The 14,290-nt window shown below is 39.3% G+C and overlaps 1 protein-coding gene across 11 annotated transcripts in view; it reads right to left on the bottom strand.

The window, feature by feature from the left end:
- LOC101168153 (catenin delta-2) overlaps window positions 1-14,290 on the bottom strand; it is a 181,499-nt gene that overhangs the window by 17,782 nt on the left and 149,427 nt on the right. For all 11 annotated transcript variants that reach the window (XM_023964880.1, XM_023964879.1, XM_023964878.1 and 8 more), the window contains 2 exons: window positions 8,436-8,622; window positions 1,664-1,781 (listed from right to left, as the gene is read on the bottom strand). In XM_023964880.1, coding sequence (XP_023820648.1) covers window positions 1,664-1,781; window positions 8,436-8,622 — 305 coding nt within the window. The remainder of the gene's footprint in view (window positions 1-1,663; window positions 1,782-8,435; window positions 8,623-14,290) is intronic.

Genomic DNA, 14,290 nt, shown 5'->3' with positions numbered 1-14,290 from the left:
TTTTTTTTTGTTTTTTTTTACAAGTTGCAAACAAGGTTGAGTGTTATTGTAAAGACACTAACGTGACTAACATGTAGCATGTCGGACTGTGTCTTTTTTACTAACAAGTTTGGGAGTTAGCGTCGTCACAGTAACATTTGTTTTAGCGGTTTCATTTGTTTTTTTACGCGTCGCAAACAAGGTTGGAAGTTACAGGTGGTTTTGTGAGTTCGCTAATGTGGCTAACGCTTTTGACGTGACTAACAAGTAACGTGTTGCAACCTAGAGTAACTGAAAAAGTCTGACTGATTGATGGAATTATCTCCAACTCTTTTGTCTCACTTCTTGCTCGGTGCATCTTCATATGATAAAAATTTAAAATCAGATCCTTCATTGACGGTGCACCTCATAATCCGGTACGCCCTATAGTGTGGAAAATGCAGTAGTTTTGCATTTACTTCATGTATTTTTTCTATTTGAACTTTGAGCTTTGTTTCCCGTCAGACTGCAAAGCTCTTGTGTCATTTTCCCAATTCAAGGGCCGAGGCAGGCTGAAATGACCCAATTCCGATTTTTTTGCCCCTATGCGACTTGTTTCTGATCTTTTCATGACAGTCTGAACGAAACAGATCTGATCTTTTCAAATGTGACCCAGGCCATTTGGGTATGTGGTCCTGAATCCGATACGTATCCGATCTTTTCAAATGTGACCGCCGTCTCACCGTCCAGGCCACATGTATCTGACCTGTGCGTCATTGATATGCTACAAAGGTCAACATTCTGAGTTGATAGGCGGGACGAGAACATAATCATCAACCATGGTGGACGATGCTGCTGAGACCAGTCAGTGAAAGGGAAGCGAGGTCACCGGTTTGATTCATATTTGGGGTGACAGCTCTATTCAGGCCAAACTCAAGGGCTCTTATCGCAACCGGGAGGTTTTAAAAAAATATCCCAGCGAAATGGCCGAGCGTGGTGTTGAAACGCGATGACTTTTTTTCCCCTTTCCGACCATGGCCAGAAGCGCGGGGGACCGAAGGCGGATCCTTCTTCGGGGTTCACCTCCCCGTTCGGACCCTCAGATTCTCGAGAGCAGGTTAATAAAGAGTCAATCATAGGATTTATTCTAGGAGAAACCTTCTTTTATTACCGTTCTCCTTCCTCCTTAAAACACAACATGAATGGGCCCCCCACTGCCCCCTTATTCCCTACCTCGCTCTCTCCTCTCTCTTGCACACACACACACACACGCACACACCCACACACACACACACACACACACACACACACACACACATACACGTGCGGCCCCAGCACATAAACATCCCCATTCCACAACAGTGCTGGCTCCTTTGTGAAAATAAATGTATTAATGCAAAAAGAGCTTCGCTGTTGACAACACTGTCGTTGACATCCATTGTTAATGTTAGCGACTTCCGCAAACAACGAGTGACGTCGTTCCCCGTTGAGTACTCTTCTGCGCATGCGGGTCACTTCTAGGTCATTTCACGTTCACACAGTAGATCAAAAACGTTTGCATTTAATTGAAAATGTGAACGGCCTTGCAAAAAAAATTGGATTTTTTCAAAAAATCTGAATGAGCCCTGCAGTGTGAACGTAGCCCTTGTGACCCTGAAGAGGAAGAAGAAGGTATAGAAAATGGAAGGATGTGTTCATGTGATACCTTGCTGTCAATCTCACTGCTCCCCAAGGCGGTTTGGATGACATACAGGAGAGCGTCCGTTAGCCCTTCACACTCCCTCATCCTCCTCCGTGCTTCCTCACCAGCAGAGCTCACGTTCCTGTTTGGAAAACATGAAGACACAAATGGACATACTAACAAGCATGCTGACTGCAACACAGGAACACCTTCTAATCTTGGAAACACAGGACATCCTTAGTCACTGCATGACACATTAAATGTTTTAGATTTCAACCTCTACAATTTTTTTTATTTTAAAATTTGACATAGTCTAAATACATGTCAGCACATCTTTCATGACCCCCCTCAGAAACAAGCTTTCAAGGAGCCACTTCCTATAAAAAAAAGTCTTTGTAATCAAATGTTTAGGGTTTCCACGTTCAAAACTCGTTTTTTGGAATCTCCGTACAAATCATGTCTTTTGTGCGTTCTTTTTTCTTTACATAGATTAACGAGATATACTCTGCTTCAACATTTCACACCAAGCCTTTTCCAAGGTGACGGACATGCGTTAGTAAACAGTAGTAAAAGAAAAAAGAAGGGGAAGCCCCTCCCTGCTTGTCCTGTGTCAACACCAGAATACAAAGAATACACTAAATGCATATTCTTGAACAAGTGTCAAATGGCCAACAAGGCTTAACATGACTTTTTGGTTTGTTTTTTTTCTTCTTTTTTCTTTTAAATTCCCTTTGGCGATTAGTCAATTTTTTATTTAATTTCTAAAAATGCCATATTAGGGCTGGGTTGATAAAATCGATTACTTGATCTGCATCGATAATTAACAAATCAATAATTGATCCATAAAAGTACAGATCGACATTTTATGCCTTTCTTTTTCCGGTGACCTAATGCTTACCAGCAGTAAAGCTAAAGTCGCTAGCTTGATGCTAACGTATAATGGAATTTCCCATAGAACGGCTAATGCTAACTCTCGGTTGACCTAAACATACATTGCTGACTAAATGAACAGATTTATTTACTCACAGGCAGGAATTTTTCAAACTCTTTTTAGGAAACCTTTTTTCTAAAAGTAACCATTTGTGGTCAAAAGCACTCTAAACTACAGTAGTCTATGTGAAGGGACTGTGCTTTCCAGCATGTTTTTTTTTTTCACTATCATGCTATATATGCATCTGTCAGTGCGATAAATGTAAAGTTTGACCGTTTTTCTGCTTCTGCAATAACATGATGTACAGACCCTGGTAGAGGTCATGCTTATCTCCCTTCTCGTCTGCTGTCGTGCTCCTGGCAGTCTCACAGCATATGCTGGGAAGCCTTTGCAGATGGTCCGGAACATGGTGTCTGATTTCCAGGAAACCCAAAAGAGCTTGCGTTACATCATCACTCATTAGCCTCTTCTGGGTGCTTGTGTCCAACTGCAATTTAAATCCCTAATATGTCCTGCAGAGCGGTATCTGCACCTATCAGAATTGGAATTGTTTTAGATTTACTTCACATCCAGCACAGATAATTCCCCTGACCGTTCCATCATTAAATATATATAATGACAACTCAGTATAGACTCTAGACTATTCCTAAATGTTTCTTCAAAGTGGTAAAATGATTAGTCAAAAGCAATCAATGGAAGCCTTCCTCCAAACTGTGTTTTAGAACTTGGGGGCTTTTAGATGCTATTTAGTGAGCTGGTTTCCAAAAGAAACCAACTTAAAGGTTCATATGCACCAAATTGTCACCAATATGTCATCATATGTCACCAATTTCTGATCTTTCATTACCCAATTCAACTAGGAAATACCAAATGTTGCAGTTCCTCAGATGACCACTAGAGGCGGGTGGCAAAAGGGAGCAATTTCCTGTTCATCCAAGAGTCTGATTTTACACACCAAAAATAAACGTACATACTGTCAGGTGGTGATATTTTTAATTATTTATTAGCGGCCAGGGTAGGTAAAGCAAAAAAGCCATGTTTCCGTTTCATTTATGGTTTCATTTTCATCATTCAGAGTCCTGCGGGTGACGCCAGGAATGATCTGTCCAGAGCGTACATGGTTTCCAAACGTCCACTGTCTCATATGCAAATCCCTCCTTTCATCAAGCTGCTTTTCTCTTTTGAAAGCAGAGTGAGTGCAGTGGTGTTGTAGAGAGAACGTGTTCTTGAAAAAATCTGATTCCTCTTGGTGAAATTTATCTTCAGAAACCAGGCTTACCTTCCCCAACACGGTTATACAAAAAGGGCAAATTCCTAAGTAAGAAGACACTTGTTTCAAGAACAACTGTCCTGTTTTTTGTCTAGCAGGAAAATAGCAAAATTTTCTTAGTTTGAGAAAACATGCCTTAGTGCAGGGGTGGGCAAACTACGGTTTGTCACCATGCTTTGGTCCAGCCTCCTGAACAATATCCGATATTTTTCAATCTGACCACGCAGCTGAGACCCACATAGAACGTGACATTTTAATCCGCCCTTCTACAGTTTTCCCTTTCAGCAGTTCATCTTTCGCGGTTTCGCTCATTCTTTTAGGTTTCCCTTTTTGAATGGTTGTTCTCTTAGATTTTAATATTTTATTATAAAATGCTGTGTTAAGTAAAAGTGACTTGCTGCATGGACAAATCATTTGACTACTTTCTAGTGATTTTCATCTTCAGATTTGGCTCCTTTTCCTAATTTTAGGCTACCTTTTTGTGAAGTGTATAAACATTCCTCTGGGGCAACATCACACCAGTTGAAATAGCAAAGAGGAAATGGATCTGCTCTTGACAAGTGTTGGTTAAATGCTTCTTAACCTAAAAGTTGTATCATTGTTCACTGCAAAAACAGAATATTAAGATAGTAAAAAAAAAAACAACCTTGTTTTAACCCTTGTGCCATCCTAGGCACTTTAACATTGGGAGTTGGGTCATCTAGACCCACTAACAGTGCTCTAAACCTTTTTTCTTCAATGACTTGTGATCTTCACTGGTGTACATGAAATCTTTCCACCTTTATCCACCTTTATCCACCTTTGTCATGGTAGGAATAACACGTCAAGGGTGGGGTCATCTAAGATAGCACAAGGGTTACGAAAAAATCTTATTTTGGTCTTGCAAAAAAGATAATCTTATCAAGAAAGTTTCTCCATAAGAGAATAATATTGTTTTAAGAAAATGTGTGTTTTTTTTAAAATCAGAATGATGACCATTTTTCTTACCACATTTGCCTTTTTTATTTGCTTATTTAAAGAAAATAATTTTACATTTTAAGAATTTTTGACTTATTTCTAGGGGGGTTGTTATTTGGAGTCTCCTGTAAAAACATTAATTTTTTTGGACACTACCAAATAGTCCTAATATTTGCAAAATGCAGTATGTTGCTTAATTTATGATATATTTTTTTAAATTACAATTAACTGGAATCAAGATAACCTTTTTTATTTTATGGTTCAAAACACAACCAAAATAAACAATATGGACAAATAAGATAAGTCTAATCTGCTTTTTTTATTCATTGTTTCACAGCTGGTGCTGCTTCTGATGATTCAAGGCAAAAAAGAGAAGAAAAATCCAGGATTTCTTTTCAGCTGATACAATAGGATCTGTGCACGCAAAGATTGTAAGAAGTAATAATCTGGCAGAAGGGTTCAAATGTGCCACTGCAAAAGAAGAGACAAGGTGTGAGATGGAGGGGGGGAAACGGATAAAGGCGGCACGAGAAAAGAGGATGGGAGAGATGGAAAAGAAAAAAGGAGGGAGACATAAAGCTGGGAAGATAATGGGGCAGGAGAGAGCAGGTGGCCGGCCATATACCAAACCCACCATGAAATATTCAATCTTTAATCAGACTCCCAGCATTCCAGTAACAAGCCGTGAGAAAGATGAATTAGTCCTTGTTGTTCAGGGAGCTAAGCTACTTGCATTTATCTCCTGTATACACCAACAGAGACGCAAATACAAACACATTCCGATTTCACATTTGCTCATTTTATAGCATGTTCCCCATTAAAAGCTTTAGCCAGCAAAGAACAAACACACACTGACAGGAAGGTGCCGGGAGCAGCATTTCCATGTGCTGCCCCTCATAGACAGAGAATTTCATTCTTATGTTGTCTTTTCTGTCCTTTTATCTGCGATTTCATAATCCACTGCTTGATGGACAGAGATGAGTGAGACATCTAAAACGTCTGGCTGACAAGTGAAGAAATAATGATGAGCACGGGCCGTATCACAGAATTTCCACCATGCAGGCAGAGCGATGCTAAAAGCCTTCCACAGACCTCTCCCCAATTCTAATTTGACATGCAAATTTATGTGCAGCGAGCAGAAAGAGGACTCCACTTTAGAGCTGTCATGGAAGCCTTTCCAAATCCATATGAAGCATTTCCACATCGTTTGGCAATTTGGAAATATCCTAAAGCCAGGGATATATGTAGGGTGGCCCTGAGGTGTAAATCAATCAAAGCACAATTAAAGGGCCTATATCATGCCAACTCAACCTTTTTGAGCTTTGAAGTGTATTACAATGTTTATTCTTCACGAAAAACACCTCCAAATTGGTATATTGATCCGTTCCAGAATTTCTGGATATTTTGAGATGAGCATAGATTAAGAATAAATGCTTTACCTTTTTTGGATTGGATTTTTCCCCCCTATATATACTCAAAGTTTCATAGTATTTTTAAAAAAATACTTCACTTTAAACCATTTTCATAGTGGACAAAACTCTTACCTTTTACTAAACATAAACATCCAGAAAACTTGTAAAAAGAGGGTCATGTCTTAACTCAGTGGGAAGATGGTTCTATCAGTGTGCACCACAACAGCTAAGAGAATCTTAAATAATTTGATTTCTTTCACAACTTTAAAAGTATGAATCTAGAAAGCATCTGCACATGTTTTTGAAACATTCAGCGATGCAAAAATCTTTGTTGCACGGCTTAGTACGTCATTAAAGTCCCTTCAACAAGCAAAGCAAGTTTGGAGTCCTCAATGTTTGATTATAACGATTAATAGCAGAACCTTAAACTAAATCCTGGCTGTAACCGGACCTAACTATCACTCTAACCTTCACTGAATCCTAAGAAAGGATGTTTAGCCTCATTAGCAGCAACCGGTGGCCCTCATTAGAACAACTAGTCCAGACTGGTTGGCATTTACACCAGAAAAGGACTTAGTTAATAGACAAACACACAGTCAAACACTTTAATTATGTATCCACATGATGTATCAGTTTATAGGGTTACTCTGACACCACCATTATCACACACGCCTTAATTATCTGTACTTCTTGTCCTTTTCTCCTTCATATAACTAATTAGTTCAAAGTCAATTAACAATAGCAACAAGCACAAAGAAGCATACCAAAGACATATCAACGGACACATGTGACAGGCTGTTCTTTAAACTGTTGGACCTGCTATTATCACTATCAAAATTCATTAAAACTAGTCCTTTTGAGGCCCAAGTCTAAGTCTCCCTGTGCCAGTCCCCAGCCAGGATCAAATTCAGGGGTGTGTGAAAAGGCATCTCAGCGAATGAGTAAAAGCTGAAGATTCTGATTTGGATTTGGTATCGTGAAGGGCTATGCCGAAAGGGGAACAACAACAAAGTTGAGTGCAAAATGTTCTGTTGAAAAGCTAGAATGTAAAAATGAATGGGCATCGTTAGGCTTCACTCAAACCTAAAGATTTCCCAATTTGATTTTAATATGCATCAGCAGATTTGAACTGGTAAGTGAATGAAATGATGTCACAACATCAGACCCCTTCTTTTCAGACTGTTTTGAACTACTGACAATATCCCAAGTATAGGGCTACAGAGCTACATACTGTATTTCTAAAAAACAACGGCGTCTCATTCTTATCACCTTTCTGTGTCCCTTCCAGTATAAATTTTTTCCTTTTTCATTTGAGGAGTGGTACAAATAGTACTAGGTTTACACTAAAAATATTTGACACTTATAACAAAGTTATTTTGTTTTTTCCCTTAGAAACAACAAAATCCTGCCATTTGCAAGTTAAAACACCGCTTTCTGGATATTTTATTACAGACTTTTGGCAAAAATTATAAACACCAGAATTAACATAATGTCTTACATTGATGCCATTTAAGAGAATTAAATAGTTAAATACAGTTTAAATTAGAATAGCCTATTTGCAAGGACACACAAATTGCTTTGGGATGTGGGAGGGCCTGACTGCAGCACCTGTGGCTTATTAAAACATTCACATACACATAAGTGATACAAAAGTCTCACAAAAAAACCCTGCTATACTGCAAAAGCTAAAACTTCAGGAAACAAAATACCCTTGTTTAAAAAATTTGTCTTATTTATTATCTCGCAAAAAAATAATCTTATCGAGAACGTTATTTTAATAGCAAAATAATCTTGGTTTAGTTTATAGTGACTAAAATAAGAATTCATTGTAAGATGAACTTTCTTTTCCCTATGGCAGATGTTTTTGTTATTTTGAAAGAAAATTTTTCAAATGTTAGGATTGTACTCCTTTCTAGGGGGGCTGTTTTGCAGTACAGACTTACTAGGGGGTCTGGAAACTTGCTAAAGACAAATTATAAAGTTGCTAACAAGCCACAAACTACCTTGCAGACATATAAAATATTTTGATGTGGAGGCAAGAATGTTTTTTGGGAGCGCCGCCATCTAGGTTGGGATCACTACCTGGGACGGGGTGGGGGTTTTTGCCCCTGGGGCAAGAAAAAAAAACTAAGAATGGTTTTTAGCAAAGTAAGATGCTGATGTACTCAACCTTTTTCAGCTTTATGCTTTTTTGATAAAAATGACTAAAGTAATGAAAACACTAACCGGAGACAGCCTGTGGCGTTGCGGAGGACCTGGGAGGAGTGAAGGTGCAGCTTGCGGTCCTCTTGCGTGTGCGGGGAGGTGTCCCAGCCTGAGTGTGGGATGATCACAGCGTTGGTCAACACTGCCAGGGCATCCTGGATGATGGGCATCTTCAGGGCATCGCACGACGACAGGTTCCACAAAACACCTGAAGACAGAGGGGGCATAAAGTAACAGTTCAGCATGGAGGACGATGACAGCAATAGAGGGCCAACGACAACCCCAGATAAGAAACTATCAGAATATTTTTTCTTGTGTTTCAGAAAGAAACTAGACTTTGATCAGCAGTGCATGTGGTAAAAGCCTGAAGCCATGTTCACACCGCCCAATAAGCGTTCAGACAGTTCCAATGAAAAGCCAAAGAGAACGCGCATAAACGTGCATTTCTGGCTTCCGCGTTCACGCAGAGCTACACAAGTTTCTACTACAGTTTTCGGGCTCTACGTATAAAACGCATGGCCATTGAACGCACAGTGCAAGTTAGACCAGTTGAAGTCTGACCAATCAGGGACTCGGATTTGGTAGTGAAGTGGTTCGCATTGAGTTCACGAAAGTGCTAACTGTTTCAAAATTGATCATGGAGGAGAAATTAATAATTGGAATTTATGCTCGGCTGGAATTATATGATACTGAGGCTATGTCAGTATTGCTTGTATGATAACTTTACATTTATTTTCCGTGGGGGCGTTTTGTGTATGTTTTTCGTTTTGTTTGTTTATGTTGTGTTTTTTTCTGTCTCTGTAATTGTGCTTTTGAATTCTGCATTTAAATGTTTTTTTCCCTGATTTAAAAAAATCTTTAAATAAATCATATATCAAAAAAAAATCTATAGTGTGGGACTTTCTAGTGCCCTGGATTATAAAGGAAATACAACACCATGCTCACTACTTTTTGTTGACATCAGCATTTTCCCAAATTAAAAATATAATAAACATGAACATTTTACAAAGACAATTTATGAATCCAATGTGTTCTGAAGATGAAATCTTGGATGGTTTATACAAAATCAATTAAAATAAAAAATGTTTTATTGCAAAAAAATTTCATATGCAATGTATTGTGGTCTAAATCCGGTTAGCATATATAGTGAGCACACTGGTTTATCCCAGAGACTTCTGGGAAATTGTAGACTGGGACAGCCCTACAAAAAGGCGAAACGCACCATACAGTGCACTAAATAGTGAGTAGTGAAGGAATATGGATATAACTTCTTTCATATATCGGAATAAACTGTGAAACAGAAAGCCTGGAGCAAGATTTGCACCGCTTCACCAAGCCCCTTCCAACTCTAGGGGATGGACATTCTCTAGTCATCAGTAGAAAAATAAGAAGGAGTCCCTCCCTGCTTGTCCAGTGTGAAAACTATGGGCTAAACGTGTGTTCATTTAGCGCCTTCTTGAATGTGTGACATGCCTGGTGTGAACACAGCTTTGGACATGCTTTTAACGGTAACAAAGAAAAAATTACGAGTGAAGGATGATTGAAAGTAATAGAAAAATAATTAAAACTGATTAACTTACATAGTGATTCAAAACTTATTTGACTATGAAATGGTTTTGCTTTTAACAAAAAGAGTGGCACATCCATCCCATCTCCTTTTAGAAAATCCCACTTTCTCATTGTCTCTTTGGTTTAAAAACTGAATTCTCTCCAGACTTCAGCTTACTGTGACCAGCCAACCAAGAAAATGGAGTGAGTGTCCTCTCACCCACCAATTACTGTCCACTCGTTTTGCCCCCCCACAAACACCAGCTCACGTCCTGGAATAGACACAAGCTCATCGTCTCCAGAGTGCGCCCCTGTTCTTTAAACACATACCTACACATTTACCCGCTAAAGAAAAGGGCAAATCATGTTGCCTTCTTGAGTGGCACAAATGCACCCCTCCCTCCACTCTCACACACTCACACACGCACACAAACATGTACATATATATATATATATAAACCCTGATAACCTTGAAAAGCCACACATTGTATTTTCGGTTGAAAGTGTCTGTTTCCTAATATATGTGTGTGTAATTGCATGTTTGCACATGCGAGTGTCCACACAGTCAAATCTGCACTTATCTGTGGCGGATCTCAAGAGCAGCAATTATAGCGTCTGTAAGGTTAAAGCATCCTGCCGTCAGGTCCGTGTCTTAAATAAGGACTCCAGTTTTTCACAAATGTGTTGTTCACTCTGTGTGATTACAGCTTTTGCTTTCGGGGATGTTTCTGTGTTTCTGTTTCCATGTGTCCTCACTAATCTCTGGAATATTAGACACTGAACCCTGCCAGCAATTTGGACTGTGAGTGTTTGAGGCAGAAGCTCTTTGTCTCCATAACAAATAAAATGAAATACATGTAAATTTCATGATATCTTTAGTAAAAGAGTCGGCACTTCTTTTACAATAAACTACCTGTATATTAACTGTTTCTTCAATTTATTGTATGTTTTTTTGAGACTGTTTTTTTATTGCAAAAGTATTTGATGAAGGAGTTCCTCTGTGTTGTCACGGCTACCGTAGTTACTTCAAGGTATCTGCTGCAAAGCCGCTGTCCAAAAAAGAGAAAATATGCAAAGCACCTTTTTCAAAATATTCACAGATTCAAAGCAGATTTTCTAAAACCCTTTTGGCCTAACTGCTGTGACTCAGAATGTGCGAGAAATTTAAAACAATTTCACAAAGTCTTTGTGACCTTTAGAAATAAGTTATTAAATGGAAAATTGGGATCTGTTGTTCTAATCATAGGGAACTTTATTTGTAGGACTCTACTGTAGGAGAGTGGTGAGGTCTCGGAAAATTAAACTTAAAACTGTGGAAAAAGACTAATTTGAACAAAACAAACAAATATTGTAGAAAGTGCAAGAATGTGGGGAACCCGACCAAAGTAAAACTAGGAAACAATTCGCTTCAGTACAGTGAGAAAAGCTACGTTCACACCCCCCAGTTTCAATGAAAAGTCTATGCAAAGGTGTGTAAACGCGTATTTCGACTTTCAAAACTCTCATGTCTACAAATAGCTACGCAATTTTGTACGCAAACTTTTGAGCTATATGTACAAAATGTGCAAATCAAACCAGGTTGAACTCGGACTCAGATTTGGTAGTGGCATATGGATGGCGTCCCTTTCAATTCACAGTAGTGTAAACTGTTTGAAAATTGATCATGTAGGAGAAATTAATAATTGCAGTTGTTGCCTGGCTAGAAATATATACAACCAAGTCTTTCATATATTGGATTAGAGCTGTGAAGGAAGAAAGCTTGGAGTGAGATTCCACAGATTATGACATTTCGCACCAAGCCTCTATCAACTGTGGGTGGCAGACATGCGCTAGTAAACAGTAGACCAAAGAAGAAGAAGCCCCTCCCTGCTTGTCCAGAGTGAACACATAAATGTGCGTTCAGCTTTTTGTGGCAAGTTCTTGACTGAGCTTGACATGCCCAGTGTGTCTGTAGCTTTACATGTCTGTGAAGATTCTTAGTCTGTTCTTAAGAGCAAATGGACTTTAAAGACCCACTCCCATCATCATTTGATGTATTTTTGTAGTCTTCCCAGTGGCGTTATATTTATGGGAATATGCCGTTTTGTGCAAAAAAAAAAAAAACGTGTTGTTTTCAAGAAAATAGTAACAGCAGAGCGGCAAAAGTTCATTAGAAATATGCTTGAAAGTTGTGGACGGACTGTTTGTTTGGAACAACTCCCCATTTTATTTAAATTTGAGACAAAACATAAGAAAAACAATTTTAAAGCTTGCCAAAAAATGAAACTAAAAAAAAAAAATTGTGTTTTGCTTGTCTTTTCTATGGTTTAACTTTAAGCAAAGCACAACACTCTCTTTATTTTACTTTATTAAAATATAACCACAGTTATGACAAATCGGAATTAACTGGTGTTTCCACCATACCTGCAATTATTCACTGTCAAACGTGGCAGTTCAATCACAGCGACCACACTTTTGTAGGAAAAAGCACATCATACAAGTCCAATTGCACTACATGACGTCATGCTGCAGCTGCAAAACACAGATGATCTTCTAATTCGAGTAAATTCAGCTGTTTGCCAGCATCATGTCTCATTGTGCAGAGTATGACATCATCTCCCTGAGGTGAAAGGCAGCAGATTTTATCTTTGATCTGAAACACACACTCTCACACTGTCTCGCACGCTTAATAACCTCCAAGTGTGCACCGGCTCACACCGCAGCTTTGTGGGCGCACATGGACGTGCCGGCGTGCACATCTCAGCTCTCAGAGGTGCAACATACACAGACATGCGTGCGAGACAGATGAAGGAGGTTAATTGCCTCAGCCTTACATCATGAGTGGCAGCAGGAGGTTGTGAGTGCGCTGTGATAAGTAGGGAGGGGAAATGAATATGTTGGCTATCTGTCTTTGTCTCTGATGCCATTTCCCATCTTTCATTTGCAGCATGCTTGGAACCGTGCCCCCATCATATTTTGTCTCTTCTGGAGCTTTGCAGCATCCCTCTTTGTTCTCCTGACCTCTTTCAGAGTTATTATTTGGCCTTTGTAATTCTTATTTGTGCAGGAAGGAAATTTAAGACTATAGCAGTTTTGATAACCCCTGTGATTAAAAATAAAACTTCTTACCTCACAACAAAAAACCTTAAAAACCAGTAAAACATGAATTGTACATTAGAAACACATAATGATGGAGAGAAAAACTATTTAACGCACAGGACACACTCTGCGCAGCAATCAGTGGAGTAGGCGTCCTGAAAGAAGCTCACCTGTTGTTTGACAATAGAAGCGGCAGGGTGCCTTTGTGGTAGGTCAGACCCCCCGCCCCCATGACAAACACTGCATACATTATTGGCCCTTTGAGTGGTTCAGTAGGACAGGGGGGAAGAGTTCTTTAAAGAAAAAAGTTGGGGGGGAAAATATTATTTTGTGGTAGACTTGAGCCCTAACAACCAGGGATGAGATACCGAGCCAGTTGCTCACGCTTTTAGCTCGTGCATGGTGCTGCGTCCTGTCTCTTGATTTAATTTTAATTTTGTTATTTTTCCTACTTTCAGTTCTGACCATGCTCATATTCTTCCTGCTTATTTAGAAGGGATCAGCAGCACACTCCTCTTCCTGTCTGTTAGGTGGGGTCATCGGGACACGCCTCTTCCTGTCTTAAAAGAGGGGCCACTCCTCTTACTATCTGTCAAGAGGGGGTTGGCAGAAGTCTTCTCCTCTTCTACCATTTCTTTTAGTCCCAAAGAAATGCTTTAATGAATCTTCTCAATATCATAGAATGATGGTAACTAAGCCTTTACATTTCCGGTAAACATTTTGTTATAAGCGAAAACTAAAATAATGACTTCTTATTAGAAAATAATTGTGTACAATAGCACTTCTCAGTAGCCAAAATTTCACAGCAGTTTTGTCATAATTACTTTAAATTTCGAAATTTCAAACACAGTCTCCGATACCCTGTAATATCTAATAGACCTCAGTCAACTCAAATCTGTTTCTTCAGGCTTCTACTTTTCATTCTAGAAGTGACAGAGAGGTGCCATCCCAGCGATGAAACGTACTGCTGTGGGTGATCTATCACAATCTTTTTGTGTTGGTATACTATTTTTGCAGACGTCCTCAGTGAGAAGATGCTGACAGTGAATTTCCCGGACAATTACCCGCTCTACGCAAAGATGCTGTCACTTGAGAACCGCTAAACTTCATCCAAGAAGACACACTGGATACAGGGAGTTGTTTCGACTAAAGCACGTGTAAAACCTTTATTGAATCTCAGATGAGAAGAAACTGGCTAAGATCCTCATTGAAAATGCTCAACAGTAAAAGAGAGGCACCAAGTCAGAAGA

The sequence above is a fragment of the Oryzias latipes genome, chromosome 17 (assembly GCF_002234675.1).
Source record: "Oryzias latipes chromosome 17, ASM223467v1".
Classification (NCBI taxonomy): Eukaryota; Metazoa; Chordata; class Actinopteri; order Beloniformes; family Adrianichthyidae; genus Oryzias; species Oryzias latipes.
Note: the sequence above shows the minus strand (reverse complement) of the source record. Positions and strands in the feature narration are given on the sequence as shown.